Source organism: Vespa velutina, chromosome 8 (genome assembly GCF_912470025.1).
Source record: "Vespa velutina chromosome 8, iVesVel2.1, whole genome shotgun sequence".
Lineage (NCBI taxonomy): Eukaryota > Metazoa > Arthropoda > Insecta > Hymenoptera > Vespidae > Vespa > Vespa velutina.
Genome location: NC_062195.1, coordinates 7,522,101 through 7,549,600, shown reverse-complemented (window position 1 = coordinate 7,549,600; position 27,500 = coordinate 7,522,101). Strand labels below are relative to the sequence as shown.

The following is a 27,500-nucleotide window of genomic DNA, read 5'->3' as shown; positions in this document are numbered from 1 at the left end:
GTCCATTTTGATATATGTTTGAGTTCTGATCATTACCTTCTGTAGATCGTGAAACCAACAATTTTGCATTAGCTTTTTCAAGATCTGCACTTTTAAACGTCCTACGATCATTTAAAAGTTTCTCGCGTTCTTTCTGTAATCGTCTGTTAGTCTTTTGTAATTCTTGATATTCTTTTGTAAGTTTAGAAACTGCCCTATCTTTATTTGAAAGTTCCAATTTAAGCCCACGTATTGTTGCAATAAGATGAGCATCTTCTTTTGGATTTTGTGATTTTGGACCAACTTTTACAATTCTTTGATCCTTTCTTTCCTCTTTATCAATTGATAAAGACCTTTCATCTTTTTTATACGTTTCTACTCCTTTACTTTCATTAGTTTTAAAAGTTGTTTGTGTAAACATATCATTATATACCTTTTGATTTGCAACAGTTGCTTCTAGTAGTTTACCTTCTAATTCTGTTATCTGCGATATATACTTTTCTTTCATATCAGAAAACTTTTGTTGCAAGTCAAACAACTTTTGCTGTGAGATATCTTCTTTGGTTTCTATTTCTTTTTCAAGAACGGCTATTCTTTCTTCAAGAAGTTTTACTTTTTCAGTACCAATTTTGTCTTGTTCCGAATTGGCAGTTAATATTAAAGCAGATACAGAATCTGGATTTTTTCTTTTAAGAATACGTTCCATTTCACGTACCTGTCTGGTTAAATCCATAATTTTTTTGTTATCAAGTATTACTTGATCCTTCAATTTTTGTGTAAGTTGCTTCTCACGTTCAACATGATTTTTAGCAGTCTGTAATTTTTCTTGGAGATTACCTTCCTTAACTCTAAATTCTAAAAGCTCCCTCTCTAAAGGTAGAACTTTTTGTTGAAGTTTTTCAAATTCTGATTTTGTTGTGCGTAATTGATCGTTTTTAGAACTTAACTTTATATTCAGTTCTTCCACTTGTTTTTTCAAGTCGACTTCTACCTTAGTCATCGCCTGTAACCTATCTGTAATAAAGTCATTCTTTGCTCTAAATTGTTCTTTAAACATTTCCAATTCATCATTAAGTAAACCATTTTGTTGTATTAAATCATCATTCTTCAAAGTACAATCAGCATTTTTCTCTTTAAGCTCAGAAACTTCTAAATTTAATTTTAATGCTTCTTCCTCTAAATCTTTAATACGATCTATTAAACGTTGCATTTCGTTCGTTTCTAATGTAGTAGATTTCTGTTTTTGCTGCAACTTTTTTATTTCTTCCTGCATACGTTTTGTATCTTGTATCAATTTTTTATTCTCAGCTTCATACGTACGAATTACATTTTCTAGCTTTTCTATCTCTTGTTCCAAAACGATAACTTTAGCATCTGACTTTGAATGAACATTTCCATGTTTTTCATTTAAAGACAGCTCATCTATTTTTGCTTTCAAAATTATATTCTCTTTTCTTAATGCAAAGAGCTCTTCCTCAAAAGATATACGCATATTATCTATTTGACTTTTATATAATTTTACTTCAGATTCCAATTGCTGTTTTAATAAAATATTTTTATGTTTTTCTTCACGACATGACGCTTCCCAATCTTTTTTTATTACATTCTGTTTCGTATCACCACCAGCCATTGGATTTTCCGGTGAAGATCTAAATTGAGAAGATCTACATGGTAAACTTAATGTGGAACCAGCTTTTTCTATATCACCCTTTGACTGTGAGAGCATTTTACTTTTAGGTAAAAACTTTGAAACAGGCTTGGATTGTATTTTTGATTTCAATATAGGAGATTTCTTAGTTATTAATGGATTCGCTTTTCTTGTAATGTCTGCAGATTTTGGAACTTTTATATTTTCTTGAGAGTTCTTTAATTGTGGTTTACAGATCTGATCATAACTTTTAGATTTACAGAATCTAATTTCTTTCTTCTGATTCTTATTATCTGACGCAACACGACTAGTTTTAGGCAAATCCGATACACGTTTCCGCCAATCACGTAGGTAAGAATCTTTACTATTAACTCGAGAAGTTTTTTCCGAACTTGCTGTATTAGTTTTAACTTTTGTGTTAGTTTCCTTTATAATAGATTCCTTATCACTTTCTACAATTACTTTATTATCTTTTTGTATATTTTCATTAGATTTTTCAGCAATGAGCTTAGGAATAGCATCTGCAAACAATTCTAACCTAGGAGTAAGACCCACAGTATACAATTCATTTTTGGAATTGACAACCTTTTTATTGTCATCGTTCGTATCAGTAACTTTGGGAGAAATCTGATCTGTCTTATGTAATATAAACTGATCATGCGTTCGTTTAATAGAATAAGAAGCATCAATTATTTTTCTATCGTCTAACTGACGAACTTCTTTGGATTTCCTTAATTCTATTTCACCCGTTTTGTGCTCTATTCCTGTAGTATGAGTATGAGGTAGTTCCTTCTCCAGTATTTCAGAAATTTCCTTCTCCGGAAATTCTGGACTCTTATCAGTAATTGATTGTCCCTCCACAGTAGAAATACCATCTTTTTTTGTTGATTTTAAAAAAAGATCATATATTGGCATAGTTTCTTTTAATTCTTGTTCCTTTTTATCACTTTGACCTTGTAACAATTTTAAAAAATGTGAAAAATCTTCTTGTCCAAAGCTAGAACTACCCGACATACCACCTTCTAACCTTTCTTTAGATCTTTTCAGAAGGTTTTCAAAAAAATCTTTATCAACATCTGTTATTTCTTTTTGCAAACTATCTTTACTTTCACTCATTTTTTTAATACTTTTTAATTCTTCTGATCTTGAATGTCTTTCAATTGGATCATCTAAATCAGAACTACTAGATATCTCTACTTTCTGCTCCTCAAACTTTTTTCTTTGAAATTCTAATGTCTTAGGAGGTCGCAAAATATTGATATTCTCATAAACCATTTCAATTCCAGGACTAGTATCTCTTTTTTTTTCATATTTCGGACTTTTCTTAATCTTCTCTGATTCCTTATGTACTTCTTCTTTTATCAACTGAAAAATATCTTCCTCTAATTTTCTAACTCTACTTAAATCTTCCTGATTATCTTGATCATTATCAGAAACTAAAGTTTCAGACTTTGATATGCTCTTTGATAAATTACTAGTATTTTTGAGTACAAGTTTTTCAGCCTCTTCTAGCAATTCTTCTACAGACTTTTCTTCTTCTGTATGGTGTTTACTTGAACTTCCAGATTTTGCATTGTCTGCAGCAGAATTTGGACTTAAAGCCCCAGCAATTCTGCTCATTTCTTCTAGAATGCTACCTATGTCTTCATCGGTTGCATCTATATAAAAAAAAAAAAACATATTTGAAAAAGTTCAAATAAAATCTCAAGATTCTTAAAATATATATATATAAAGAAAAAGAGCAAAAAATAGATAAGACATTCATTGAAAAGAAATATACGTAAGAAACTGGAGAACGAAATCGAGAATATTCAATAAAAATTAATAAAGGTATAATCAATTTATAAAAAATTGAATAAAGAAAATGGAATCGATTTTATATATATAAAATGAAAGATATTATAATCTCATAATATAATACGTACTTTCAAAATCTGATTGATATTTGTCAAAAGCTACAGAAGCAAGTATATCACATAATGTATCATCCTTATCTTTAACCTCTCCTTCGCTTTTATGCATAATCTAAGCATAAAAATAAAGTATTAAAAAACCTTGCATATATTTGAATTAAAAACAAATCAAATATCATTGTTCCTCACTTTGCACATTTTCTCTTTCTCAAGAAATTCCTTCATAGAAGAGCTAATGTCTGGTGAAGGTGTAGGTGTTTTCTTCGTCTTCATTTCTATTGCTTTAGCATTTGTGATTTCAAGACGCGTATCTGGTCTTTTTAACCACCATTTTTCTTCAAGATTTATTTCATTGTCAGGTGGAGGTTCAGGTTCTTTTACCAATTTAGGCTTTTCTTTTATATGTATCGAGTTTTCACCTACGCTCAAACTTATCGAAGATCCCAAAGAATCGTCTTCGGTAAACTGTAGAATGGTTTAAATAAAAAAAAAAAAAAAAAAAAAATAAAAAAAGAAAATAATCTTTTTAATTAAGCGTTATAACAAATATAATAATGTAAAAAAAATTAAATAATTTACTTAAAACAAATTATTTCGAAGTTCATGAAAAAATTTTAAGGTTATAATTTTAGTATAATAGAAAATAATAAAATAACTTACGTCCTCTACAGAGGGAGATTCTTTTGGCTGTGAAAACATCACAACTTTTTGCACAATCGAAAATTAAATTATAATACAATAAACGATCATGTTTTTGAGTGAATTAACATCTGCGTCGCTTTGTTTGTTTGATATTTATAATCGTGCGCAACAGCACAGCGACCTCTATTCGGTACTATAAAATAATTTTTTATTATCCTATTCATATTTTTTACCATAAGATAACAAATACTATCAAATGTATTTATCCTAAATAAGAATTATTTTCAAAAAAAATAAAAAACCATTCAATTTGAAATGTCCATTGCGCGCACGCGTCCGCGAATGAAATGAAGTAAAAAGAATATTCTTTTTAACAAACAAAAATCGTACCATATTACAAAAAAGAAAAAGAAAAGTTGTATATATATATATATATGTATATTATATATATATATGTGTATATGTATATGTATATATATATAATAGGGAAATATTATTTATTGAACAATAGGATAAATGACAAAATATTAACTATCAATTTATGATCAACCCTTGATCGTTGATTGTCTTACGATTAAATATCAAAAAATAACAGATCGTGATCTAACGAGTATCAACGTTAAGAACAATCATTGATAAGAACGATTATTTTTTTTCCTTTCTGTTTTTTTTTGTTTTACCATAATGTCGAATAAAACAATAATTTGTTTATTTATCCATATTCGTTCGATAAGATCTTCATACATTTTTTTTATTCTTTCTTTTCTTTTTTCTTTTTTTTTAATTTTTCAAGTACTAAGCACATTTTCAGGTTAGTCCCAACAATGATCAAAAATCTATAAGTACGTTACGAACGTTTATTATTTTTCTTAGGTAATCGAAGTAAAAATTTCCCTTCTTTTTTTTTCTCTTCAAATTTCAATAGCTATACAAAAACGAATCTTCCAATCAACATAGAAGTACCTAACGAAATGATAAAAAAAAAAAAAAAAAAAAAAAAAAAACGAAGTTATTAAAATATCTTGTAAAAAAATTATATCTCTCTTTCTCTCTCAATCGTAAATGAGAATAAACAAGGCACTCTAAGTATTTAATCTTTTAAAATGTCATGTTCTATATCCCTATTCAAATATGCAAATGACGAAATTATTGTTCTATTCCATTGATTAATATAATATTTAATGTGCATTACATTTATGATCGAATAATTCGCACACGCAATTTCATTACTTCTTTTATAAATTCGATTTGAAATAGAAAATCTATTTTCTTTTCTTTTCTTTTTTTTTTGTAATAATATACATAATCTCGCTTTTTAAAATTTTTCGTTTATTGTTTATACCAATTACCAATTACCAGACACACACACACATACAGGTAGCATAACTATATATATACATATATATATATATATATATATATATATATATATATCACAAAAATCACAAAAATTAATCATATAATCTATTTTATATCTTTTCTTTATCATAAAATATTTATATACATATATATTTTTTTTTCAATTACAAAGGCGATATGTGAATCTCTTATTTATATTCTTAAGCGTATTGCATTACATTTGTATCACGTCCGTATACTCTACGGATAAACAAGTAACAAGTAACAAGTATGTATGTATGTATATATGTATGTATGTTGCATGTACATATATTGTATGTATGTATGTGCGTGTTCGTATATTTTTCTGCACGAAGAAATAATAATGGTAGTAATTAGTAAATGATCTGCATCTTTAAACAAAAAAAAAAAAAAAAAATAAAATAAAAAAAAAATATATGTACGTATGGTCCGTATTTATCGTTCATTATCTAAGATACGACTTATTAATCAGAAGAAAAATAGAAAAAAAAAGGAAGAAAAAAAAAAATATATATATATAAAGGTACTATCTTTAAAATCAACTTTACAATTGCTTTGGCCTTACGCATTTATCATAATCTATTGATGAATATATCTCTTTTCAACACACGATATGTCAATATTAATCTCCGTATATACAAACTCTTAGATAGTTTAATAAAAATGTTAACGCGCACGCGCACGCGCATGCACGCACGTGCGCGCTCGATCGAGTTGTGTGGTATACGTGTACAACATATGGGTAATGAGAAATACGTTAACCTTTGTGCTATATCATAATACAAAATAAAAAGAAAAAGAAAAAGAAAGAAAAAATGAATGAACGGAAGAGATCATCGTACCTAATAAAAAAAAAGAGAAAAGACAAAATAATAGGAAATAAAAAAGGAAAAACAAAAAGAGAGAGAAAGAGAGAAAGAGAGAAAGAGAGAAAGAGAGAGAGAAAGAGAGAGAGAGAGAGAGAGAGAAAGAGAGAGAGAGAGAGAGAGAGAGAGAGAGAGAAAGAGATCAACCGTAACAAGTATGCAACTTGTAAAGTTCTTTGTTTGCGAAGCTTATATTACATCGTTCGCAATAATGTTTCAAGTTAACAGATGAAGGAACATTTGTACTAGAAAAAGAAGTATCATCGATATTTGAAAGATCTTTCTTAATTTTTAAACTATTTCGGGAGTTGACTTGTTGTTTCGCATTATGTCTCGTTGTCTCTGGTAATATATCGACATCGGCGAATTTCTTGATTTTACCACTTCTAAGATAAAAATTGTGACTCCTTAAATATTTTAACGATTGGCTCACCATAGGTAAACTCTTCTTACATTTCGCGACTATTTTATTAGATTTGCTTAATACCTTTGGCAAGGATTCTAATTTATTAGACAAATGCAAACTATCCCTGGATTCTCGTAAATGACTCGTTGTAGGTATGAATTTCAATTCGGTCGTTTTCGGAACAATTTTTTGGGATATATCGGCGATATTAAGGGATGAATTTTTAACCGATTTACGCGTTTTATTCTTCTCGGAATTATCAACAATCATATTTTCGAGATCGTCGATGATTTCTTCCTTTATCTTCACCTTAACGTTCTTTTCCATGAATTTTGTCTTTCGTTTCGTCTTCTCGTTCGTTAATCTCCACTCGCGTGTAACGTTTTCAAGTTTTTGCTTTTTACCATTGACAAGATTAATATTGTGCGATAACGGCCGATACAAATTATCAAAAGTTTTTCTTTTTCTTTCGTTATAATTGATCGTTCCTTTACGCGGTCTCAACGCACGGCCTTCGAAATTTGTTATCTTCTTCATCTCTTCTTCTTCTTCTTCTTCTTCATCTTCCTCTTCCTCCTCCTCTTCCTTCTCTTTCTTCTCCTCTTTTTCGCCCTGCTCTTTCATATCCTCATTCTCTTCCTCATTCACCACTTCTATCTCCTCCTCCTTCTCGATTTTTATCGTTGGTGTAATACTCGTTGTTGCCTCAGCCAAGGACGACATCGTCCTACGAATATCGTCGCTTGACTTTGCACCGTTATGCACTTTAAAGGTACTGTGTAATTTCTTCCTCGTTTCTACATAATTAACGGAAATTTTTCTAGGTCGTAAAATGCAGGTCAAGGGATTCCTTAATACTTCGCCTTTTATGCGACGATTTCTATAGATTTTATCGTTATCCCGAGATATATTCGTGCCGATCATTTCGTTCTTTCGTTCCGATAAATTATTTATAGAAATTCTTTTGGAATAGGGACTAGGTAAAATATCGTTTCTAATGATTTCCAATGAATCATCAGGAACAGTTCTAGTTTCCATGTTTGTTTCATCATTTGTAGATTTCTTTGTAGCGCAAGATTTTTTATATTCGTTCGATATCGACCGTTCTCTTTGATTTTTTTTATCGCACCAACATTGGCAATAAGTTTTATATGACATCTTTTCGCGAATTCCACATGTCCTTGATGATCTATTCATGGGAAATGTTCTGGATTTCATGGAATCTATGTAATTGACGTTCTTAACGATCGGATCCAAATCATACATTTCGTAATCGATCGGTTCGACCTTGATCTTGACATTTTTTATTTGAACCATAGGTATACCGATTCTCTCCTTCGATTCTTCTTTTTTCTTCATCCAGGACAATTGGCTTTTTAAATGTGCGTCCGTTTTCAAGCAATTCAAATAAAATTTGTAAAATTCTTCGAGCTTGAAGCTACACAAATGACACATCAACTTCGGTAATAAATCCATTTCATGCACCTGAAATCATCAAATTCTTTTCTAAACGATCGATTTAGAAATATTACAGTTTAATACAAAATTTAATATTCAATATTAACTAAAAATTTTTCTATCGATATTTCGAAAATTTCGTTTGAACATGCTTCAATAATATTCGACTATATTTAAAATAACAATAAAATTGTAAAAAGGTTTAAAAAATTAGAAAAATATATATACTTCTATATCCTCATAATATCCCTAAAACTAATCAAACATGGCTCCTAGAAAGAAAGGAAAAAAAAAGCAAAGAAAAAAAAAACACGATATACCCACGTATATTTAATATCTTTGGCGAGGAATAAGAAAAAAAAAATCAATATACGTTAGGCATAATTTATCGATTAAAATTACGCAACATCATTGATTATTTGGCCTTTGTGTTTATAAGCAATTTTCCAGAGGTGACGTTGCGATAACCTAACTTTTTGGCGGCCTACCCTTAAAAAGCCAAGCGCGCCTATTTTCTAACTCGAGTGTATATGGAGTTCCTATCGAACAGTTTAACAATGCGCATCGATCGAATATATCGAGTCGCCGTTTCATCCTCAATCAAATTTTCATCGTATTAGGATCAACGAGAGGACGCGTCCGTCTACCGTGTGCCGTAAATTCGAGTAAGTAGCCTAGTTGGAATATGAAAGCGTGGAGAGGTGCGAGGAGAAACGTAGAAGGAAGGAGAAAGAAAAGAGAAGGAGAGAAGAAAGCGAAGAGGATCGACAGGGAATAAAAGAAAGAGAAAAAGAGAGAGAGAGAGAGAGAGAGAGATAGAGAGAGAGAGAGATAGAGATAGAGATAGAGAGAGAGAGAGAGAGAGAGAGGGATACGTAAGATAGGGATATATCGCAAAAGGACCATAATAATAGCCACGTTTATGCCCGCCAAAGAATAAGAAGTTTCTAAGTTATATGGGTGAGAGTATAACAGCATCGGCTGCGAGAAAAACGGCACGTACCATGATCGGTAGAACGGCGTTGATCTTTCTGATGTGGTTCTTCTTCTTGTCGAAGATATTTATGGAGATACCGGACTTGTTGCCGCATAGGCGGCACGCGTGGCTCGCCTCGAGGGTCTCCATAAAGCCCGATCGATCGTGCGTCGTGACGAAGGAGCACGAAGAAGAACGATCCTCGGTGGCTCTCTCACTCGCGGACGTTGCGAGCTCGTGGGTACTCGTGGGTCGCTCCCTCGCGCCACGATCTCGCATATGACTCGGCTTAATTCGGTTTAATTCGGTTATCCTCGCCTTCGCTCGGTATTTTTCGACATGACTTCCCGAGTGCGCGCTCTAGACTCACCACCCAATAACGGCACTACCAACGGAACACTAAGCTTTTAGAATCTATTTTCTACTACCCTACGTCCTACACGGTTTACAATAACAATCTTTCACAATTTACGATTCTGAACATTATTTTTTCATACGTATGTACGCATGTATTCCAGTTAATCGGTAAATTGACCGTAAGCACTTTACGGAAAATATTCTAGTCATGATTAGTTCTATCGACGATCGCGCAATCGCACTTTTGTCCTGCTTTGCCGCCACTCGAAAGAAGGGATCGAGCTGAAGTAGGTTGCATGTGAAAATAGAATTGATAGATCTCTTACCATATTTAACATCGATGTGCCTTCCCACTCTCTTTTTTATTGTTAATCAAATACCATTAATTCGATGGTGGTTTGAGTATTTATTACTTTTTCTTTTTTTCATTTTCTACGGAGTCATATCGAAATATTATACATTAGAATTTTAAATAAAACATTAGTAATTTGCAATAAAATAAAAAAAACGTTAAAGAATGTTTGATTGTTTGTACTAATATAAACGCGATACAAACTAATATAAACTTTTACTTTGAACGTATCGACTCTCATGTAAGATATATCGAATACAATCGATAATTATCGAAGTACTACGGAGTATGACGCATCGCTAGTGTCGAGCAACTTTTGTTTGTAAAGTAGTGACAATTAATATTTGTTTATTTATCGATTAATACAAACTTCTTCTATAATGGAAACAAATGTAGAATCGCAAGAAAAGTCTTTAAAAGATAAACAAGTAGAATGGAAGAAACGTTTACGGGAGCTTCACACGAAAAGGGTAAATAGTTTGTACTTGAATGTATATTAACCTCAATTGTATTATTATTGTATTATTGCTATTGTACTATGTAAAGCGTTTTAACTCTGTAGAATGAAGCAAGACAAGAGAATCACAAAGAAGTCGTTGAAGAGGATAAGAGAAATAAACTTCCAGCAAATTGGGAATCAAGAAAAAGACAAGCCGAATGGATAATACAAGATGAAGCGGCTAGGAAAATTGCAGAAGAAAAGGGAGAAGATTATGAAAGAATTAAATTACTTCACATAGATGCAACGGAAGCAGAGCGCATAGCAAGAAAAAAGAAAAATAAGAAAAATCCGGATCCAGGCTTTTCAGATTATGAACAAGCTGCTGTTCGTCAATATAATAGATTAGTTAAAAATATTAAACCAAATATGGAATCATATGAAGAACTCAAAGAAAAACTTGGACCTGCATTTTATGGGGATAAAAATACAATTTTGCATGGCCTTCATGAAGATAAGAAAGAAGCAATTGATAAAATGGTTGACAATTTGGAAAAACAGTAAGAAAATTTTCATTTTTATAGGATAAATTAATAAATTCAAATTTTTTACTTTGATAGTATAAATTCTTATTAAAAATATACTAATAAATTATATTTACTGTGATTTTTATAGGATTGCTAAACGAGAGAGGTATAGTAGAAGAAGAATGCATAATGACGATGCGGATATTGATTATATTAATGAACGTAATGCTAAATTCAATGAAAAATTAGAAAGATTTTATGGCGAATATACTCGTGAGACCAAACTCAATTTAGAACGTGGCACAGCTATTTAACTTCTTTTTTTTTAATGTATATAACTAATAATTTGTGTTATCTATTTATCAAAAAAAAAAATAATTATAGATAAAAGATATATTGTTTAAATATATTATAAATGCGTATTTATTTATTGCTTACCTGTTCCTGCATATCATTTATTGCAATGTACTCGCATTGAAAAGCTAGGAATATATTTGGTATAAAATAGAAACGCTTCAAAAAAGAATCCATATTAGAAAGAACTGTTACAATGAAATGATCAGTTTTAATTTCATTGTTTGCACTAATCACGAATAGAAAATTAAGATAAATTAAACTAAATTAAGTTAATTTAAATTAAATTATTACATTATTTATGCATCTCTATGTTTACAGTTTATATCCCTACATTGCTTTTATTTAAATTAAATAATTCGAAATTATATTTACACTTCTTCAAGTTTCTAATTCACTTCACATCATACAACCCAACTGTGCACTGTACCTATAAGCAAAGAAAAAACATTTAATGGTATAAAAGACCCTCTATACATCTGTCGGTTAAAACATTCAGATGTTTGGAAATACTTACGTCTTGGTGAAAAATTATGATGATGTGTAACGCGTATATGAATATCTTGTGTTTCACCTATAAATTTGAAATAGATGTTAAAAAATAGTTGAAAATTGTTTATTTCTCCAACTTTTCATTTTAAAGTAATTTAATTAAAATTAAATCATTTTAAAGTAAAGAGTCTTTAAAGTTATTTAAAGACTCTTTACATTTCATTATAAATTTAAAATAAAAAGAATTAATATATACTTTCCCCGTACTTACCAATATATTCAATTTGCACATACTTAATAAGTATTCAATCATATTGATTAACACATCCACATGCAAAAAAAAAGTAAACAAAAGGATAATAGAACAAAAATAAAAACAAAAGTACCTACTTTCCATCATTGTACTGTATTCACTGATTAGAAATACGTACGATTCATTTTAATAACTATAAATACAACAACAAATTCATTGAAATTATGTACAATAATAAATCCACCAAAGTTATGGATCATTCTAACTTGATAAAAATCAAATACTTTAACAAATCTTATCAAATTGTTTTATCTCTTAACCGGGCTATTTAATTCGTTGCAAAGATTTAACTTCTCTTGTGATAAATGAATAAATAAACCATTTGTTTCTCACTCCTATTAAAAAAGCATTATATGTTTAAATTATTCATTTTCTGTCAAAAATTTCTTCTCCGTATTATATCATTTTTAATTAAATAAATTTACATTAATCGCAAATACTTCCAATTAACAAGTTAATAAATGAAATCGTCCTTGATCGAGTATTTTTATAAGGTAACTTAAAAAATTGTGAAGAAATAATTATTTGATAAATAAATTTTACAAGATTAGTAAATGGTTTTATAAATTCTTGGTATCAGTTTAATCATTCAATAAACCACTCAATAAATCATTCAAAACTCGTTATAAAATCAAACGAAAAAGAAAAAAAACATGCCGTTAGGACGGTTTGTTTGTTCGATCGAACAACTCTTGTAGAAGATTATTAAATGAGTTTGACATATTGACTTGTTCAAGCGGCAATCCATGTATCCTACCTGCATTGCCATGATCCAAAAGTCTCGGCATGTCACACTGTTCACACTTATTCATCAACGGATGATTATCAAAGGTACACATCCTGCAAACCCACGAAGGTCCATCCCTATCTTCTTCTCTATCATTTACATCAGCATTACCCGTAGAGGGTTGCCAAACTGGTGGCTGACTTGGCAACGGCGGTGGTGCCAGATGAGAGGACGGTAGAAAAGGTTGACCGGTATAAATGCCCTGATAAAATTCTTCATTTGTTTCACCTAAAGGTACTGTAAAAATGATAAGGAAAAAGGTTGATTACAAAATAATGTAATCATCGATGTATGTATAGCATAAAGGTTATTTATAAATTAAAATTCAGTTCATTGGAACTCAAAACATACAAAACGATTTTATAAGTTTAATTAATACCTCATTAAGGCTATTAATTGAAAACGAAAATTAAAATTCATTTTTAAATACATAACGCACATTATATCTCGTTAATTATTAACTTTAGGCCTATAATTGCTTAACAATTGATTCTAGAGATAATTGATTAAAATATTTAATTGATTAATTAAAAAAATACAAGATGCTCAATAAGAAAAGTTAAAAATCATTGAACTTCCGGTTTAACCGGAAGTCAAGTATTTTATTTCGTAAACCTAAAATATTTGAGACACTACATCATGAAACTTATTTTAATATATTTTTTTCTTATTGTTTCTAACAAATGTGATATTTAAACTGGTCCTTAATTTATAATCAATCAATATACATGTTGTATATAAAATTAGATAAAATAATTTTTAACAAATTTACCTCGTGGATCCGACCACTGATCCACTTCGTCTGCAAGTCTGTCGCATTCGATTTGCAATTGGTAAATTTCGCTTCGTAATTTTTTCTTCAGTTCCTACGTAAAATAGCAAACATAATGGGCTTCGTAATGGCAATATTTGAAATTCGTTCTTTTTCCAATTTTACCTACCTGAGGCGATATCGAAGAATCTGGGGGTCTCGCTAGAGACTGCAGTTCTTTCTTCATTGCTTCGAGTCGTCCCTTTTCGGCTCTTAATTCCTTGGCGAGTCTTTCCTTCCTTGCTAATTGTTCAGCGACCAGTTTTCTTTGATGTTCTGCCACTAAAAATATAAACGATCGAAGATTTAACGATTATATTTTTATGCAAGGTTTATTAGAATTTCGCAATATTATTTTTATTGCTTTTCCCAAATAGAAATTCTCTTTAGAAATTCTTACTTCGACGTCATAATGACAAAGAGTTTGGGTTGCAGAGAAGGCTAAAAAAGGAGCGACGATGCGGAGTGCAACGTTCAGGAAACATGCGAGCGAGAGAGAGAGAGAGAGAGAGAGAGAGAGAGAGAGAGAGAAAGAGAAAGAGAAAGAGAGAGAGAGAAAGAAAGAAGGAGAGAGAGAGAGAGTACATTGCGACGATCGTAAGAAGGAAAAGCAGATCAGGTGGTCCACGTAGAATAGCCGTGGCGTGGCTATGTATAGCCGGAGCGTGGGGTTAGGAATGCGTAAATATCGTTCTCACTGTTTCATGTGGGCGTAGTACGTGCGACCGACTAACTCACAGGTAAATATACGTAGACGTTGATCTAAGAAGAGACTTCGAGGAGATAAAGGACAAAGAACGATAATCGTTATAGACTGATGTTATTTGAATTATGTATGTAACTATGTGCATATATACATATGTACATATGTAAATTCATTACCTTGGTTTAACGGCGAACGATTCTGATCTTGGCCGATTAACGGTTTTTCTTTAACGGGACTAGAGGGAGGAGAGATTGCCGTTGGTTCAGACGGAGTCGCAGGGAGACTATTAGACGAAATAATATTCGTTATTGTTGGAACCGAAGGTGTGGTCGGGGCACTCATTGTTGTCGTCGGCCTTGGCAGCTGACTCGGAGGTCCGGCAGGAAGTCCTAAAAACAAGAAACGCATTCGTTGTTGTTCGAACGATCCTTGCTTTATTGAAATAGCTCGAAGGGATTGCAATAAAAAATGATTATGTACCTGGAGGCCTCTGCGGACTAATTTGAGCAGGGGGAAGCAGGCTGTTAGGTCTGGCCGGACCCATTGGTGGTCTGATTCTTGCAGCAGCCACGCTGCCAACGCTTCCCGGGCCGATGCTAATCTGCAAGCGGCTTTGAAATCCTCGTGGGTCCAAAGACGAGGTCGAATATGTTAAACTCGAGCCTTGCGACCTGATGTCGATTGGTGCCTGTGGTTCTGATGATGGTGGCCTCAGTGTCAAGCTAACCGATGTGTAACTTCGCGCGTGATCAAATTGTCCAGCGTTTTTTCCTACAGCCAACTGAGGTTCCGCGTAATGGGGTCGGGGTTCGACAACGAGATCGCTTCGTTTACATGTACCGATTGTCGGCACCGTTCGGAAGTCTGCGGATTGCATAGATTACAAAAAATGAATTTATTATGTTTTACCTTGAATGATGATAAACGGCATGACTGAGATTGATCGAAGAAGGAACTATGGAGAGAAAAGGAATACTTGGCGTTTACCGTGCCAAAGAGATAAAGAATATAAAAAACGAAATAAAGAAAATTATTTGAAATAAATTTCAATGAAAATAGTAAAAAATAAAAATAAAAACAAAATGTAAACTTATTGGAAAAAGTCAAAATGAAAAAAAAGAAAAGTAGAACGATGAATAAAAAATGAAAAGAGAAATGTTTGCGTGGAAGGTGTGGGCAAACAGAAGAACCAAGGATCGATTTTTGAATAGTGTCCAAACTTTAATTCCCTAAATGTTACTCTCAATTGTTATTAATTATATGCTCCTGTTTGACTGCTTTCTTATTTTTTTGGAAGTAAGACGATATGTTTAAGTAGTATCATTCTCGATCGATATTCGGAAGAAGTCGACGGTTAATTTCAAACCTCATGTAATCGATTGTTACGATCGTATGTTAATTACCATCATTGACAAAACAGTTTCGCATCGCGTTCGCGCGTGCGATCAAAAATAATATTCAACCATTTTAATTGTTATTATACTTTTGCTGTTAGACTTGAGAAAAACGAAAGAATATTGATCAAATTTGAAAAAAAGAAATAAACTATGTATGTATATATAACATATAGATATGGCAGATATGTGGTGGTCACATCGTACCGCGGTTGCCCGCAGGACTGCAGGCGACATTAACATTGAGTTCGAATCCAGGAGCAACATTGCTGCTTGAGCAATTGTTGCCATTGGTGTTTGCGGACGGGACGTCATCAAAAAAACCGCGCGCTTTGCAAGCCGCAGGTGCGGAAGAGGGTGCAAGTGGTTCGTTCGTAGTTACGGATGGTGATGCCGCGGTACGTGAACAGCCAATAGGATAACGTCGCGCCACGCCGATGTCCAATGAGGCTGGCCTAGGAGGTCGCGAACCGTTGCCATTCGACGTAATGCGTTGCAATGATTGGTGATTCATTGCGCAGCAACGCTGTTGTTGTTGCTGTTGTTGCTGATAATGCTGCTGTTGCTGCTGCTGATGCGATTGATGATGATGTTGAGCAGCAACAGCAGCAGCAGGTGGGGGCAGTGGAAAAGCGCCCGGTGTTGGACGCGATTCTTGGGTTGCTCGTAGACTTCTTGCACATATCTCCTTGTCGTGGCTGTTCTGCAACGCACACGCATCTGAATCAGCCAGCTTTTTTTCTCTGTTCATGCGTGATTCTTTCTTCGTTAAAATCGAGCGGTCCATCCAATTTATCTTATAATTTACTGCTCATATATTTTATCAATAATAAATCTCGCGAGAGATTATAGAAAGCAATACATCTCGAGCCCACACAAGTTCCACGCTACGTGCAAATGAGTATGATAATGGAGTGAAGTGGTAATGGATAGACGTTCGCACATTTAATATCGAATGCGTATGAAATTTGTTATAGTTTATTCGAATTGATCAAGTATATTATATATAAATATATATCGGTTATTTAATTTTTGGATTAAATAATTTGATCAAAAGATAAAAGTTCACAAAACAACACAAATATTATATTGAAAAGAGATTTAGTAGGATAACTGGAAAAAGGAATGAAAAAAATAGAAAAAGATTATAGATTAAAGATTATATTCATTAGATACAAATTATAATAATCAAGATGGATTAGGAAATTGTAGTTAAAAGATTGACTTGTACTTAAGGTTTTCAAAAAAAGATCTGGATAAATGTTAGCTGTACCTGTGCGATGCACTGGGAGACGACGTAATCAGGGAGCGCAGGGAACTGCTGCTTCAGCTCGTGGAACAGCTGCATGATAGCGATGTTAGAGCAGTGGCACTCCCCCATCGTGGGCCCCCATCCTCTTGGCAGGGATTACCTACAGGTGCCAGGATCTCTTGTTATCCATATCTTATTTCTCTTCCTTCTTACTCATTCTCTTTTTCAGATTAAATTTTTATTTATTAGAACTATCATTAAAATTAACCACAAAAATTAATTACATAATATATTCATAGATCAAATCTAAATTATCATCAAATAAATACTAAAACGAACGTTCACCTTTTAAAATTGAACGACCTAACGTTTCAGAAATAAAGAGGGTTTTTTTTTGTTAAGTTATCCATTAACGTCATTAACCGTTCACCTTTAATAGAGTTAATATTGGCCGACAGATTATTACGAAATGAAAATATTTAAACAACATCCGTTAGCTATACAAATTAGCGTTAAATATTGATATCTGTCGTACCTGTTTTTGGCCACGTTGCAAAGAAATTATTCCGGGAAGCTTAATTCTCGCACGTATTTATATTATATCGAACGGACACTTTTTATTTGGGACGAGTTTCCTGAAAATTTATTCGACGATAAAATCGATAAAAATTACGATTAAATTCAAAAAGAATAATGGATGATATTCCTGCTGCAAAATAAAAATATCGACGTTTTATCGTTTAAAAATCGTACGTAGTTGTTGATTTTCTAAATAAAGTAGATCGTGAAATTGGCAACGCATAAGGAATCGGTGGACACCTGTGCTGAACACGCGCGCGCGTGCTCACACTACGTAGGTGTGCCACATAATTAGCCGGCACTGTCGTGGCGTTGCACGCGCGTTCACTCGCCCACGCATCCTTCCGCGCATGCGCGTTCCCGCCAATCTCTTTCTCTCTCTCTTTCTCTATCTTTCTATCTTTTGCTTTTAGCCCTTCTTTAAATCGTCCTATTTCGTAGAGACTTGATAAATCTTTTTTTTCTTTTTTTTAAATTTACTATTTAAATCGATTCTTATGCCTAAGTAATTGTATATGAAACGAAAATTATCACATATAGTAATATATATGTATATTATATATATGTATAGTATATATGTATATTACATATAGTAATATATATATATATATATATATGTCCGTTTGAATTATTTTTTCAAGAAAGATCTGGCATTGTCGACTTCCACCGTACGATCGAGAATCATTGATGGGCAAGATCAGCACGATCAACAATTTATCTCTCCGAAAGACATTGGATCGATCGCTTTCTTTCATATGTGTGTACTTACATATCTGAGCTTCCATCGTTATATGCTCTGCTATCCGGCCGTAAGTGTGTGTGTGCGTGTGTGTTTGTGTGTGCGGACAAAGAGAATTATTTTTGTTCTTTCTTTTTTATTTATTTTTTTTTTTTTTCTTTACCTCATACACCGTGTCACACGATAGAACGAAGAGGAAGGTTTTTGTTGACGTTTCTTCTTTCTATCTCTTTCTTTCTCTCTCTCTCTTTCTCTCTCTCTCTCTCTCTCTCTCTCTCTCTCTCTCTCTCTCTCTCTCTCTCTGTCTGTTCCTTTCTCTTTTTTCTCTCAACAAACAAACAACAAATAATATTTCTTAAATGTATTGTACGTACGAGTGATGACTCTCGGAAATACACAGACGTTCCTTTTCAAAATAATTCTTTTCCCCGAATTCGAGACCGACGAGATCGCGGTTAAATTGCACGATTAGATTTTATTATAATTAAATTAATTATTAAATTATCGGTATGACAGTTATACGGAAATACGATCTTCGATAGATGCGTACAGATAAGCACGGTAAGATAGACGAGAAATACTTGTCGATGCTTTCTCGCGACTTTCGAAGAGCGTCTATACGTAAATGACCGAAATACAAATAAATTTGTGTGGGCAGACATTCGTAGCGAAGGTGGTAAGTAAGTTTCGAATTCGTTTTGTAGGGAGCTATCGCTTCGCTCGCGCTAAGCCAAGCGAACGACGGCGTGCGTGCCAAAGTTTAGTTTTTCACTGGCGTAGAATCTACGTATAGCTATGTCGTCGCGCGGTCACAAAGTTAACGGGGGTATATGCCAAATATCGTTCCAAACGATATAATATATTTTATCGACGAAAATATACGGGCGTGTTCTTACATAGAAATTATTTCTAATGTGAATATATACGAAGAAAGAATAAAGGGACGTTTGTTATAATGTAATATCGAGATATTGACGTAAACAAATATTCCGTTGATTTAATATGTATCATTATGACGACAACCAATAATAATAAAACAACAACACAACATCAACAATAACAATAACAATAACAACAACAACAATAACAACAATCAAAAATAAATAAACAAATAAATAAATAAATATAAAAAAGAAAAAGAAAAGAAGAAAATGATGATCCGATACAATATATTCGAAAGAAATTGAAGCGTATCTCTTGGTTAGAGGTAAAAGTTTTAAGAGAAGCGATTAAGATGCGGGATAGGGTGAGTAAGGGGTTGGGCCTGCTCTGTGATGAGGGGACGTGGGACGAGAGAAGAAGAGGGGAAAAACGAAAATGCATTTCACCGAGTCGGCGAAAAAGGAAAAGCGAAATTCCAGCTTGGCGAGAAGATATTTGTGTCATGAGGAGACACACAGAGCTGCTGTTTTCGTCTACGACCAGAAACACGAGGAAAAGGGACTTCCATGAGCGTTTTCATGCATTTTTCTCATATCTTTGTTGGGGAAAGAAAAAACTGAGAGAGAGAAAGAGAGAGAGAGAGAGAGAGAGAGAGAGAGAGAAAGAGAGAGAGAGAGAGAGAGAGAAAAAGAGAGAGAGAGAGAGAGAGAGAAAGAGAAAGAGAGAGAAAAAGAGAGAAAGAGAGAGAGAGAAAGAGAAAAAGGGAAACTTACGAGTCTATTATTTCTGTCGATACAAAAACTATGGAAAATAAATTTCATTTCGAATTAAATAAAAATTTGTTTCTTTGTTCCAAAGCGAGATATCGAAACGCGAGATACTTCTCCATAGATTCGTTATCGGAATTTCGTTGCATTTCAAGTTTCAGGCGATACGCGAGAACGCACTATTATGATTAAAACTATCTCTTTATTTTTTTAGTATTTTGTTTTTTACACCGCGCTTCTATCTCCAACAATTTGTGATTAAAACTGTCTGTTCCTTTTTTTAATTCCTTTTTTTTTTATATCGCACTTGTATCTCCAAAAATTCGTGATTAAAATTATCTCTTTCTTTTTTTAGTATTTTTTTTTTTTACACAGCGCTTCTATCTCCAACAATTTGTCATTAAAGCTGTCTGTTCCTTTTTTTAATTTTCTTTTATGTCGCACTTGTATCTCCAAAAATTCGTGATTAAAATTATCTCTTCCTCTCTTTTAGTCTTTTTTTATACCGCGCTTCTATTTTTAAAACTTTTTTTAATTTTTTCCAGCATATAATAATTTCCTTCGAGAGAGTTAAAACAATTTTCGATACGATTTCTTTTTGGCTTTTTTCATAGCGAATTTACATATAATCGTGGGGTTGGAAAGATGAATGCGGCGATTGAGAGAGGGTAAATGGTATGGCCTGCATTTTGTAAAGCATCGAATGAAAATAAGAGAAAAGAGAAGTAATTGACGAAGGTCTATAACGTTAAACAGAACTACGATATATGCAAGTATGTAGGCCGAGTTTTGCGTTAAAAAATAAACGTTCGAATGTGAAAAATGTGCTTTTAATATCTTTTTTGTAGCAAAAAAGAAGAAGAACAAAAAAAGAAAACACGCAAATATCGTTCCTCTTTTATTGGATATTGCGAATGTGCAGCGGTTTATATTGATATCAATTAAATCGAATTAAATAGAACTACATGTATGTATTTATATATACACATCTGTATTATTTAACGACGTGCCGACAAATTGAAATGATATGTTTCGAAGTTTCGTGCAGAACGTTTATCACAACTGGATGGTCGCGTTTGTGTCGACTATTGCATAATCAAGATGATTTCTTCCTCTGCATGTAAACTTCCCACACCACCTTCTCCCTACCACCCTTCTCCCACCACCGCTACGAGTGATTTCGCTGTGAAAACAAGCAAGTTGTCCACTGAAAGGAACGTGTTTCTTGATCCACGTGGACAACTTCTAAATCGATCAATATCAAGACTGTCAAATTATCATAAGTGATAAAAATTTAATTTCGTTTAATATAATTACTAATGACTTAAACGTACATATTTTGCGCGTACTACTTTCCATGAATTATTTATTATTTCTAGGTTATCTTTTGTATAATTTTTAAATAATAAAAATATTAGCGGTTACCGTACATATCCAATTAACAATTAATTACTTTTAAATAAATATTTTTTCTTCTCTCGGACAAGAATAGAAGTGTACATATCGTTTTTTCTCAAATTTGTTTCTAATGGTTTCAATCGAACATCAACGACGATAATGATATTACGAACGACATGTGTCTACACATCGAATACATATATATATATATATATATATGTACACATATATATACTACATATATATTTTATTCATTGAAAAAATTCAATTTTCGATAATAATCAATATACGAATAATTTTCATTATCGATTTTAAAGAAAAATAAACTCGCTATCGAATAAAATCAAAGATATCCGTAGAAAAATAATAACAGCATAGATGTGGGATTTTTATTAGTTAGAGATGATCAAAGGGAAGGAGGAAAACGAAAAAGAAAAAAAGAAAAATTTCTTGGAAGACAAATACGCGTCGTTGCATCGTAGATAGTAGAGAACGTACAACGCGCATTCCGCGCAGCGCCACGCGAGTGTATTTTCGCGTGGAGAGCGCGCGCGCAAAGAAGACAGCGAATAAAAGTCAAAGAGCGCTTCCTTTCCCTCTAATCACCCTCCCCAACTCTTCCTCCCTCGCTCTATCTTTCTTTCTTACTCTCTCTCTCTCTCTCTCTCTCTCTCTCGTTAGCTCGTTAGCTCACTCACTCTCACTCGACAGTGGCGGCCGCGTCAGGGACGTAGAGAGAGAAACGAAGTACGCGGCTTTCGGCTCTTCGGAGAGCCGAAGAAGAAGCGAAGAAGCGAGACCGGAGGCCGAGGCCGCTTTTAGAAATGACTCTCGTCCCACCTCACCGCACCCCCCACCATTCTCACTCTCACTCTCACTCTCTCACGTCCTACAGGAGACGCAGATGCAAGGGCGTGCGCGCGCATACATACACGCGAGTGCGAGCGCGCCTCGTTGCCTCGTTGCCCGTTTTCCATGTTTAGAGGAGAGAATAACGAGAGAGAAAGAGAGAAAAAGAGTGAAAGAGAGAGAGAGAAACAGAAGAAAGAGAGAGAAAGATAAAGAAAGGACAGGAATGAACGAAGAAAGAAACAAAAAAAAAACAACTCACCGGACGGCGGCCATTGGAGAAGGAAAGAAGTCGTCGTGTCGAAAGGTTAAATATACGCGAACAAGTCGTTGAAAACGGTTTGATCGGTCGATCGCGCTCCCGGGCTCTTTTTAAACTTCGATTAAGATATTTTTTTTCTCAGGAATATGTATACATGTGTATATTCGTAACGCGTAGCGCGGTGTCACTTGTCCGTCCGAAGGCGCGCGCGCGCGCGCCCACTCGTCAGAGACTCTTTTCCTCCTCCTCCTCCTCTCTCTCTCTCTCTCTCTCTCTCTCTATCTCTTTCTGTTTTTTCTCTGTTCCTCTCAAGAGTGCGCCTCGTGTTCACTCGTTTTCCCTCGTATGCTCTATTTCTTTTCTCTTTTTCCTTCTTATCTTTCGTTTTTTATTTTATTTTCTCCTTTAAGAATCTCTTCGTTTAATTATTATCTCGAGTTGCACACCAACCGGAAGCGCGCGCGCGCGCGTTATCCCTTTTTCACTCTTTTTCTCTGTCTCTCTCCCTAGCGTTTTCTCGAAATCAGAGCGACGCGAGAACGACCGTCCGTCGAAGGCAGCGATCAGCTGTCCACTGCCCCCCACCTAGTAGAACGTCTACCGCGCGATTCTAGCGAGCAACCGGCGAGCGAGCGAGCGAGCGAGCGCGCGCGCGCACACCCACCCGCCCGTAATCCGATCGCGCATACTACCGTTCTCTCTCTCTCTCTTTCTTTCCTTCTTTTTCTTTCTCTCATTCGTTCCTTTTCACTCTATGTGATTTTACATCTATGCAACATGCGCTCTTACGACTCGCGTAGTCGTTGCGCCTCGGGCGGACCGCAGCGAGTGCCTCTCTCTCACTATTTATGAATGGGAAGAGAGAAAGGTCTCGTCAGAGTCGCTTGCTCCTCCCTCGATAACTACCATGAGGAAGGGGAAGTCGCATGGCTATTTTAAACACACATCGGAAACACGTTGCGATACCTTTCTGACTTTTGGATAAGATTGTTCGGTCTTTTTTTATTCGTTTGCCTTCCGCACCGCCACGGTCAGAGAGAGAGAGAGAGAGAGAGAGAGAGAGAGAGAGAGGGAGAGAGAAAGAGACAGAGAGAGCGAAGAAAGTTCTTTACCGATGTATCACGAATGCCCTCTTTTGTCGTTCTATTCAAACTTGTCACTCGCTAATGTACCGATCGGATCTTTATTTCTCGAAGAAAGATTGCGGGAAAATGTTTCCATCGTAGTAACGGCTTAAATTTACTGGAAAAACACAGGTATATATATATATATATTCACTTCTCAAATATAAAGTCAAAAGAATAATGACAATTGTAATAATAATTATCGCAATAATAATAATTAATAATATAATAATATAATATTATTATTAATGATAATAATAATAATAATAATAATAATAATAATAATAATAATAATAATAATAATAATAATTATAATAATAATAATAATAATAATAATAATAATAATAATAATAATAATATAACCGCTATTACGAAATATCCAATTAGACGTTTATTCGCGCATTCGCTTCGTTCAGGTTTTATTAATAAAGTCGAACGACGTCGCGATTCAGTTGCCATCTTCCAATATTATTATTATTATTAATAATCATTCACGTTTGCAAACTAATTTGCAAACATTTAAAGGAGCACGCGGAAGATTTGCAAAAGTCGCGCATAATGGTACGACGAAAAATCGCCATATTCTTTCTAAACGGAAAAATCGTTTTACTTTTGCTCGTATCGGACACTTATGATCTTCTCGGTTACGTACGCTCGCTTATAAGTGGATAACGAAAATGTAAACGTAACAAGGTATTTCGCGTGCCGAAGAACTCGTAGAAGAAACGTATGTACCGTGCAATGCCGAGCTAGTCGAAATACATGTATGTATGGTACGTATGTATGTATGTATAGTATGTATATATGTATGTATGTATGTATATATGTTGTACATTCCTTCTTTGTATTACACGACGAATATCCTTTACCCCTTAATGATTCCATGCATAACACCTTCTCAAGATTTTGTATTACACTAAATGATGAAAAAGCTTATGATAAGCTAAAAACAAAGCGTTCTGACTAATGCGATAAGTCGTCTAATAACATTTTCAAACAAAGTCCTTAGATAAAGATTCGTTTTAAAAGACTCATGCTCCGGATGGATTAAGACTAGACGTTATCGTTCGGAGTGTTATAAAATAAAGATGCGGACACAACGAAGAGGAAGTGTCCCTCCCCCCTTCCCCTACCTCTCCCCACATGCGTAAAAACGTAACTTTTAAGCCCCGACGTAAGACCTTCAATCCCATAAGTAAATATAATATAAACTTCGATGGGATCATTCTTCTTCCTTCTTCGATGCACGGCGTTTCTCCTGTGTTCTTCGTGATTTTTTATTTTTTACTTTTTATTTCTTTCTTTCTCTCTTTTTTTTTCTTTTTCTTTTTTTTTGATTTCTTTTTCTTTTCTTTCCCTCTTTCCATTCATGATGCTCGTTGCTTCGAGAAAAAAAAATACTCTTATCCTTATTCGTAATATCTCTTCTTCGTTTTATTATCAAATAGAAATAATCGCTATCATCGAAAAATGACAAGTCCGATTTATTATCAACGCAACATCATGTTGTTCTCTTGATAAACGTTTACATACATTATTCGTATGTAATATTAAAAATCAAAGAAAAATAAGCGGAAAAGAAAAACGACATCGTCAATTTATACTCGTACGTACATACGTGTATGTAAATTTAAATAAAGAATCAAACTTGGGCTTATGGAGTTTTCTCTGTTTTTTTCTTCCTCCTTTCCTTTTTTTTTTTTTTTTTTTTTTTTTTTTTTTTTTTTCTTTACTTGTTTTACTTAATCAAAGTATCGTGATAAAAAAGTTAAATTAATCTGGATTTGGCTCGGCCATATATATATAAACATACATATATATATAAACGTAGCAAAGGCTTTCGAAAATTTTTTTTTTTACATTGATCAACTTAGTCGTGTCAACACTAATTTTTTAAATGACGGGAAGTTTCGATGGAATGTTTCCCACTTTCTCACATTCCTCTCTCCCTTCTCTAAGGACAAAACACCAACGATTCATTTTTAAGTTCGAAACACGATTCATCGAAACTTCGCTACATCGAATCTTTGTTGTCGCGATAAGTCGATCTTATTAGGACTGTATTGTTGTTTTTGATGATGTTGTTGATGATGTTGACTATATCGTCTCGAATCCAAGGAAAAGAAAAAAAAAAGAAATCCTAGACTCGATGACGAAGGTCCAGCCTAGTCGTCATTGACCTCGATAGGGATGCTGGTAGTGAACGTTGGCGTCTCCAATTCCTCGTGCTTTTTCATCTTCATGCTCTACAATTAACATCGTAAATATATAATTGATAAGAGTAATAGTAATGAAAAGAAAATAAAAATCTTTACGGTTTGTTTCTATGTGCAGAACATTAGTGTACATATTCACATAAAAGACTTTTTGTAATTCAAGATCTTAAATCTTATAATAATTTTATAGGTATTTCGGTTATCGTCCAAAAATATTTTGTAGAACCATGCAATTTTGAAGATATCTATTAAAATTAACATATTTCTCTTAGAAATGAAGATTTTTTCTTCTTTTATTTTATCGTAAAATGTACGTAATTTTACACGAAAGAGAGAAAAAAATTATTTTTCACACAGAAAAAAAGTTTATAACTAATGGCAAAAGAAACAATTTTTTCTTCTGTGTGAAAAAAAAATTATAAATTGTACATACTTTTACAATAACATCTGAGATAAAACTGAATAAAATCCTATATATTTCTATTCCGTAAAAAATATGTTTCATTTATTATAAACATATTTTACAATAATAATATTGTCATTATATGCGTTCAAATTATAATTAACAATTTTTCCAAAAACCTGCAAAGGATATAGTCTCTAAGACGGTAAAAAGAATTAATTTCATATATAAATTTTACCTGTTGTAGTTTATAATGATTTATGATGTCTTGATCGGCCGGACAACTTTGTAGAAATGCATCGAGCCTGTACATATGGTGCATGTATCTCCAAAGATGCACCAGACTTTCGGGAATTTCAAAATTCGCGAAGTATTTCCCAGCGACCCTGATGTGTTGAAGTCGTGGCATGAGTTCACAATCGAAACAGCACATCGTATCGCCCGTGAGAAAGCGCGTACCCTTGCGACCCAAGTGTTCGTCGATCTTTCGTAAGTGTGCCATCAAAGAGGATGACTTCGGATCTTTATCCTTGTCTTTTGCATTGAGCAGTAGCAATTTCAATTTCTATATGTATATATATCCAAAAAAAAAAAAAAAAAAAAAAAAAAAAAAAAAAAAAAAAAAAAAAAAAAAAAAGAAAGAGAAAAAATAAAAATAAAAAATTAAAATTATTGTACCACATATATATCTATCCTTCATCATTTTATCAGATTTATAAATATATTATTGTATATAAGAATAAAAATATGTACATAGGTATATAATCAAATAACTATAGCGAAAAACTTACGCTAAACAAATTCTCTACTAAAGTGGCAACTTCTTTATCCTGTACGAAAAGATTATGTCCACCGGGTATATTCTTCATGATGTGTCGTTCGATCTTTTCGTTCTCCAATATGGCATCGCCATTGTCGATCAAAATAGGAGGTGGGGTCGCTTGGAAATTGGTACGAAAATCAGGTGGTGGTTTTTGCATATCGACGGTCGTCACTTTCAACGAGATCGTCTTTAACTCGGCGAGAAGGTACAAATCCATAAAGTACTCTTGACAGAAGAGACAAGCACCTTTTCGACGGCCATCGATCGTTGACGCCTGCGAACAGAACAATGTAATTGATATTAAATATATTTGACATATATCCATTTTACCTAATCGATTTATTAAGAATTTTTGGCAGAATACCAATTGTTTCTCTCTCTCCTCCCTCCCTCTCCCTCTCTCTCT

General features: G+C 33.5%; 5 protein-coding genes across 12 annotated transcripts in view; 1 reads left to right on the top strand and 4 right to left on the bottom strand.

The window, feature by feature from the left end:
- Nucleotides 1–4,588, bottom strand: part of LOC124951258 (centrosomal protein of 162 kDa-like) — a 6,013-nt gene extending 1,425 nt beyond the window's left edge. Inside the window, exons 1-4 of one of the 2 annotated variants that reach the window (XM_047499359.1) lie at nucleotides 4,201–4,588; nucleotides 3,730–4,005; nucleotides 3,553–3,652; nucleotides 37–3,285 (exon numbers count right to left, since the gene is read on the bottom strand). In XM_047499359.1, coding sequence (XP_047355315.1) covers nucleotides 37–3,285; nucleotides 3,553–3,652; nucleotides 3,730–4,005; nucleotides 4,201–4,239 — 3,664 coding nt within the window. In that variant the 5' untranslated portion in view covers nucleotides 4,240–4,588. Of the gene's footprint in view, nucleotides 3,286–3,552; nucleotides 3,653–3,729; nucleotides 4,006–4,200 lie in introns of both variants that reach the window. The other variant, XM_047499358.1, reaches the window with a different exon arrangement.
- Nucleotides 4,589–5,856: 1,268 nt separating this feature from the next.
- Nucleotides 5,857–9,731, bottom strand: LOC124951259 (histone H3.v1-like). Its single transcript, XM_047499360.1, has 2 exons — nucleotides 9,296–9,731; nucleotides 5,857–8,319 (listed from the first exon to the last, which is right to left on the bottom strand). The coding sequence occupies exons 1-2, from the start codon at nucleotides 9,545–9,547 to the stop codon at nucleotides 6,571–6,573; spliced, it is 2,001 nt and encodes a 666-aa protein (XP_047355316.1). The 5' UTR covers nucleotides 9,548–9,731; the 3' UTR covers nucleotides 5,857–6,570.
- Nucleotides 9,497–11,352, top strand: LOC124951263 (pre-mRNA-splicing factor Syf2). Its single transcript, XM_047499374.1, has 3 exons — nucleotides 9,497–10,447; nucleotides 10,540–10,976; nucleotides 11,092–11,352. The coding sequence occupies exons 1-3, from the start codon at nucleotides 10,358–10,360 to the stop codon at nucleotides 11,255–11,257; spliced, it is 693 nt and encodes a 230-aa protein (XP_047355330.1). The 5' UTR covers nucleotides 9,497–10,357; the 3' UTR covers nucleotides 11,258–11,352.
- Nucleotides 11,353–11,452: 100 nt separating this feature from the next.
- LOC124951260 (TGF-beta-activated kinase 1 and MAP3K7-binding protein 3) lies at nucleotides 11,453–23,733 on the bottom strand. 7 transcript variants are annotated; one of them, XM_047499365.1, is made up of 10 exons: nucleotides 22,529–23,725; nucleotides 17,074–17,212; nucleotides 16,008–16,503; nucleotides 14,887–15,270; nucleotides 14,583–14,795; nucleotides 13,831–13,982; nucleotides 13,662–13,755; nucleotides 12,860–13,126; nucleotides 11,815–11,871; nucleotides 11,453–11,727 (listed from the first exon to the last, which is right to left on the bottom strand). In XM_047499365.1, the coding sequence occupies exons 2-10, from the start codon at nucleotides 17,179–17,181 to the stop codon at nucleotides 11,702–11,704; spliced, it is 1,797 nt and encodes a 598-aa protein (XP_047355321.1). In that variant the 5' UTR covers nucleotides 17,182–17,212; nucleotides 22,529–23,725; the 3' UTR covers nucleotides 11,453–11,701. The 7 variants fall into 7 exon arrangements, with proteins under 7 accessions (XP_047355321.1, XP_047355318.1, XP_047355323.1 ...); XM_047499362.1 differs by lacking the exons at nucleotides 11,453–11,727; nucleotides 11,815–11,871 and adding an exon at nucleotides 17,588–17,687 and having other exon boundaries at nucleotides 12,177–13,126; nucleotides 22,529–23,733; XM_047499367.1 differs by lacking the exons at nucleotides 11,453–11,727; nucleotides 11,815–11,871 and adding an exon at nucleotides 17,588–17,687 and having other exon boundaries at nucleotides 12,177–13,126; nucleotides 16,008–16,520; nucleotides 22,529–23,719.
- Nucleotides 23,734–24,887: 1,154 nt separating this feature from the next.
- Nucleotides 24,888–27,500, bottom strand: part of LOC124951262 (chloride intracellular channel exc-4) — a 15,846-nt gene continuing 13,233 nt past the window's right edge. The window contains exons 2-4 of the mRNA XM_047499373.1: nucleotides 27,063–27,368; nucleotides 26,510–26,836; nucleotides 24,888–25,898 (exon numbers count right to left, since the gene is read on the bottom strand). Coding sequence (XP_047355329.1) covers nucleotides 25,818–25,898; nucleotides 26,510–26,836; nucleotides 27,063–27,368 — 714 coding nt within the window. The 3' untranslated portion in view covers nucleotides 24,888–25,817. The remainder of the gene's footprint in view (nucleotides 25,899–26,509; nucleotides 26,837–27,062; nucleotides 27,369–27,500) is intronic.

Excerpts from the sequence above, each read along its gene's own strand:
- LOC124951263 (XM_047499374.1), top strand. The coding sequence starts at position 10,358 with ATGGAAACAAATGTAGAATCGCAAGAAAAGTCTTTAAAAGATAAACAA. Across the intron at positions 10,448-10,539 it reads GGGAGCTTCACACGAAAAGG|AATGAAGCAAGACAAGAGAA; the intron begins GTAAATAGTTTG and ends TTAACTCTGTAG. Across the intron at positions 10,977-11,091 it reads GTTGACAATTTGGAAAAACA|GATTGCTAAACGAGAGAGGT; the intron begins GTAAGAAAATTT and ends TGATTTTTATAG.
- LOC124951259 (XM_047499360.1), bottom strand. The coding sequence starts at position 9,547 with ATGCGAGATCGTGGCGCGAGGGAGCGACCCACGAGTACCCACGAGCTC. Across the intron at positions 8,320-9,295 it reads ACGCCGTTCTACCGATCATG|GTGCATGAAATGGATTTATT; the intron begins GTACGTGCCGTT and ends TGATGATTTCAG.
- LOC124951260 (XM_047499362.1), bottom strand. The coding sequence starts at position 17,181 with ATGGGGGAGTGCCACTGCTCTAACATCGCTATCATGCAGCTGTTCCAC. Across the intron at positions 15,271-16,007 it reads CAGTCCTGCGGGCAACCGCG|ACTTCCGAACGGTGCCGACA; the intron begins GTACGATGTGAC and ends TGCAATCCGCAG. Across the intron at positions 13,756-13,830 it reads ATTCTTCGATATCGCCTCAG|GAACTGAAGAAAAAATTACG; the intron begins GTAGGTAAAATT and ends TATTTTACGTAG.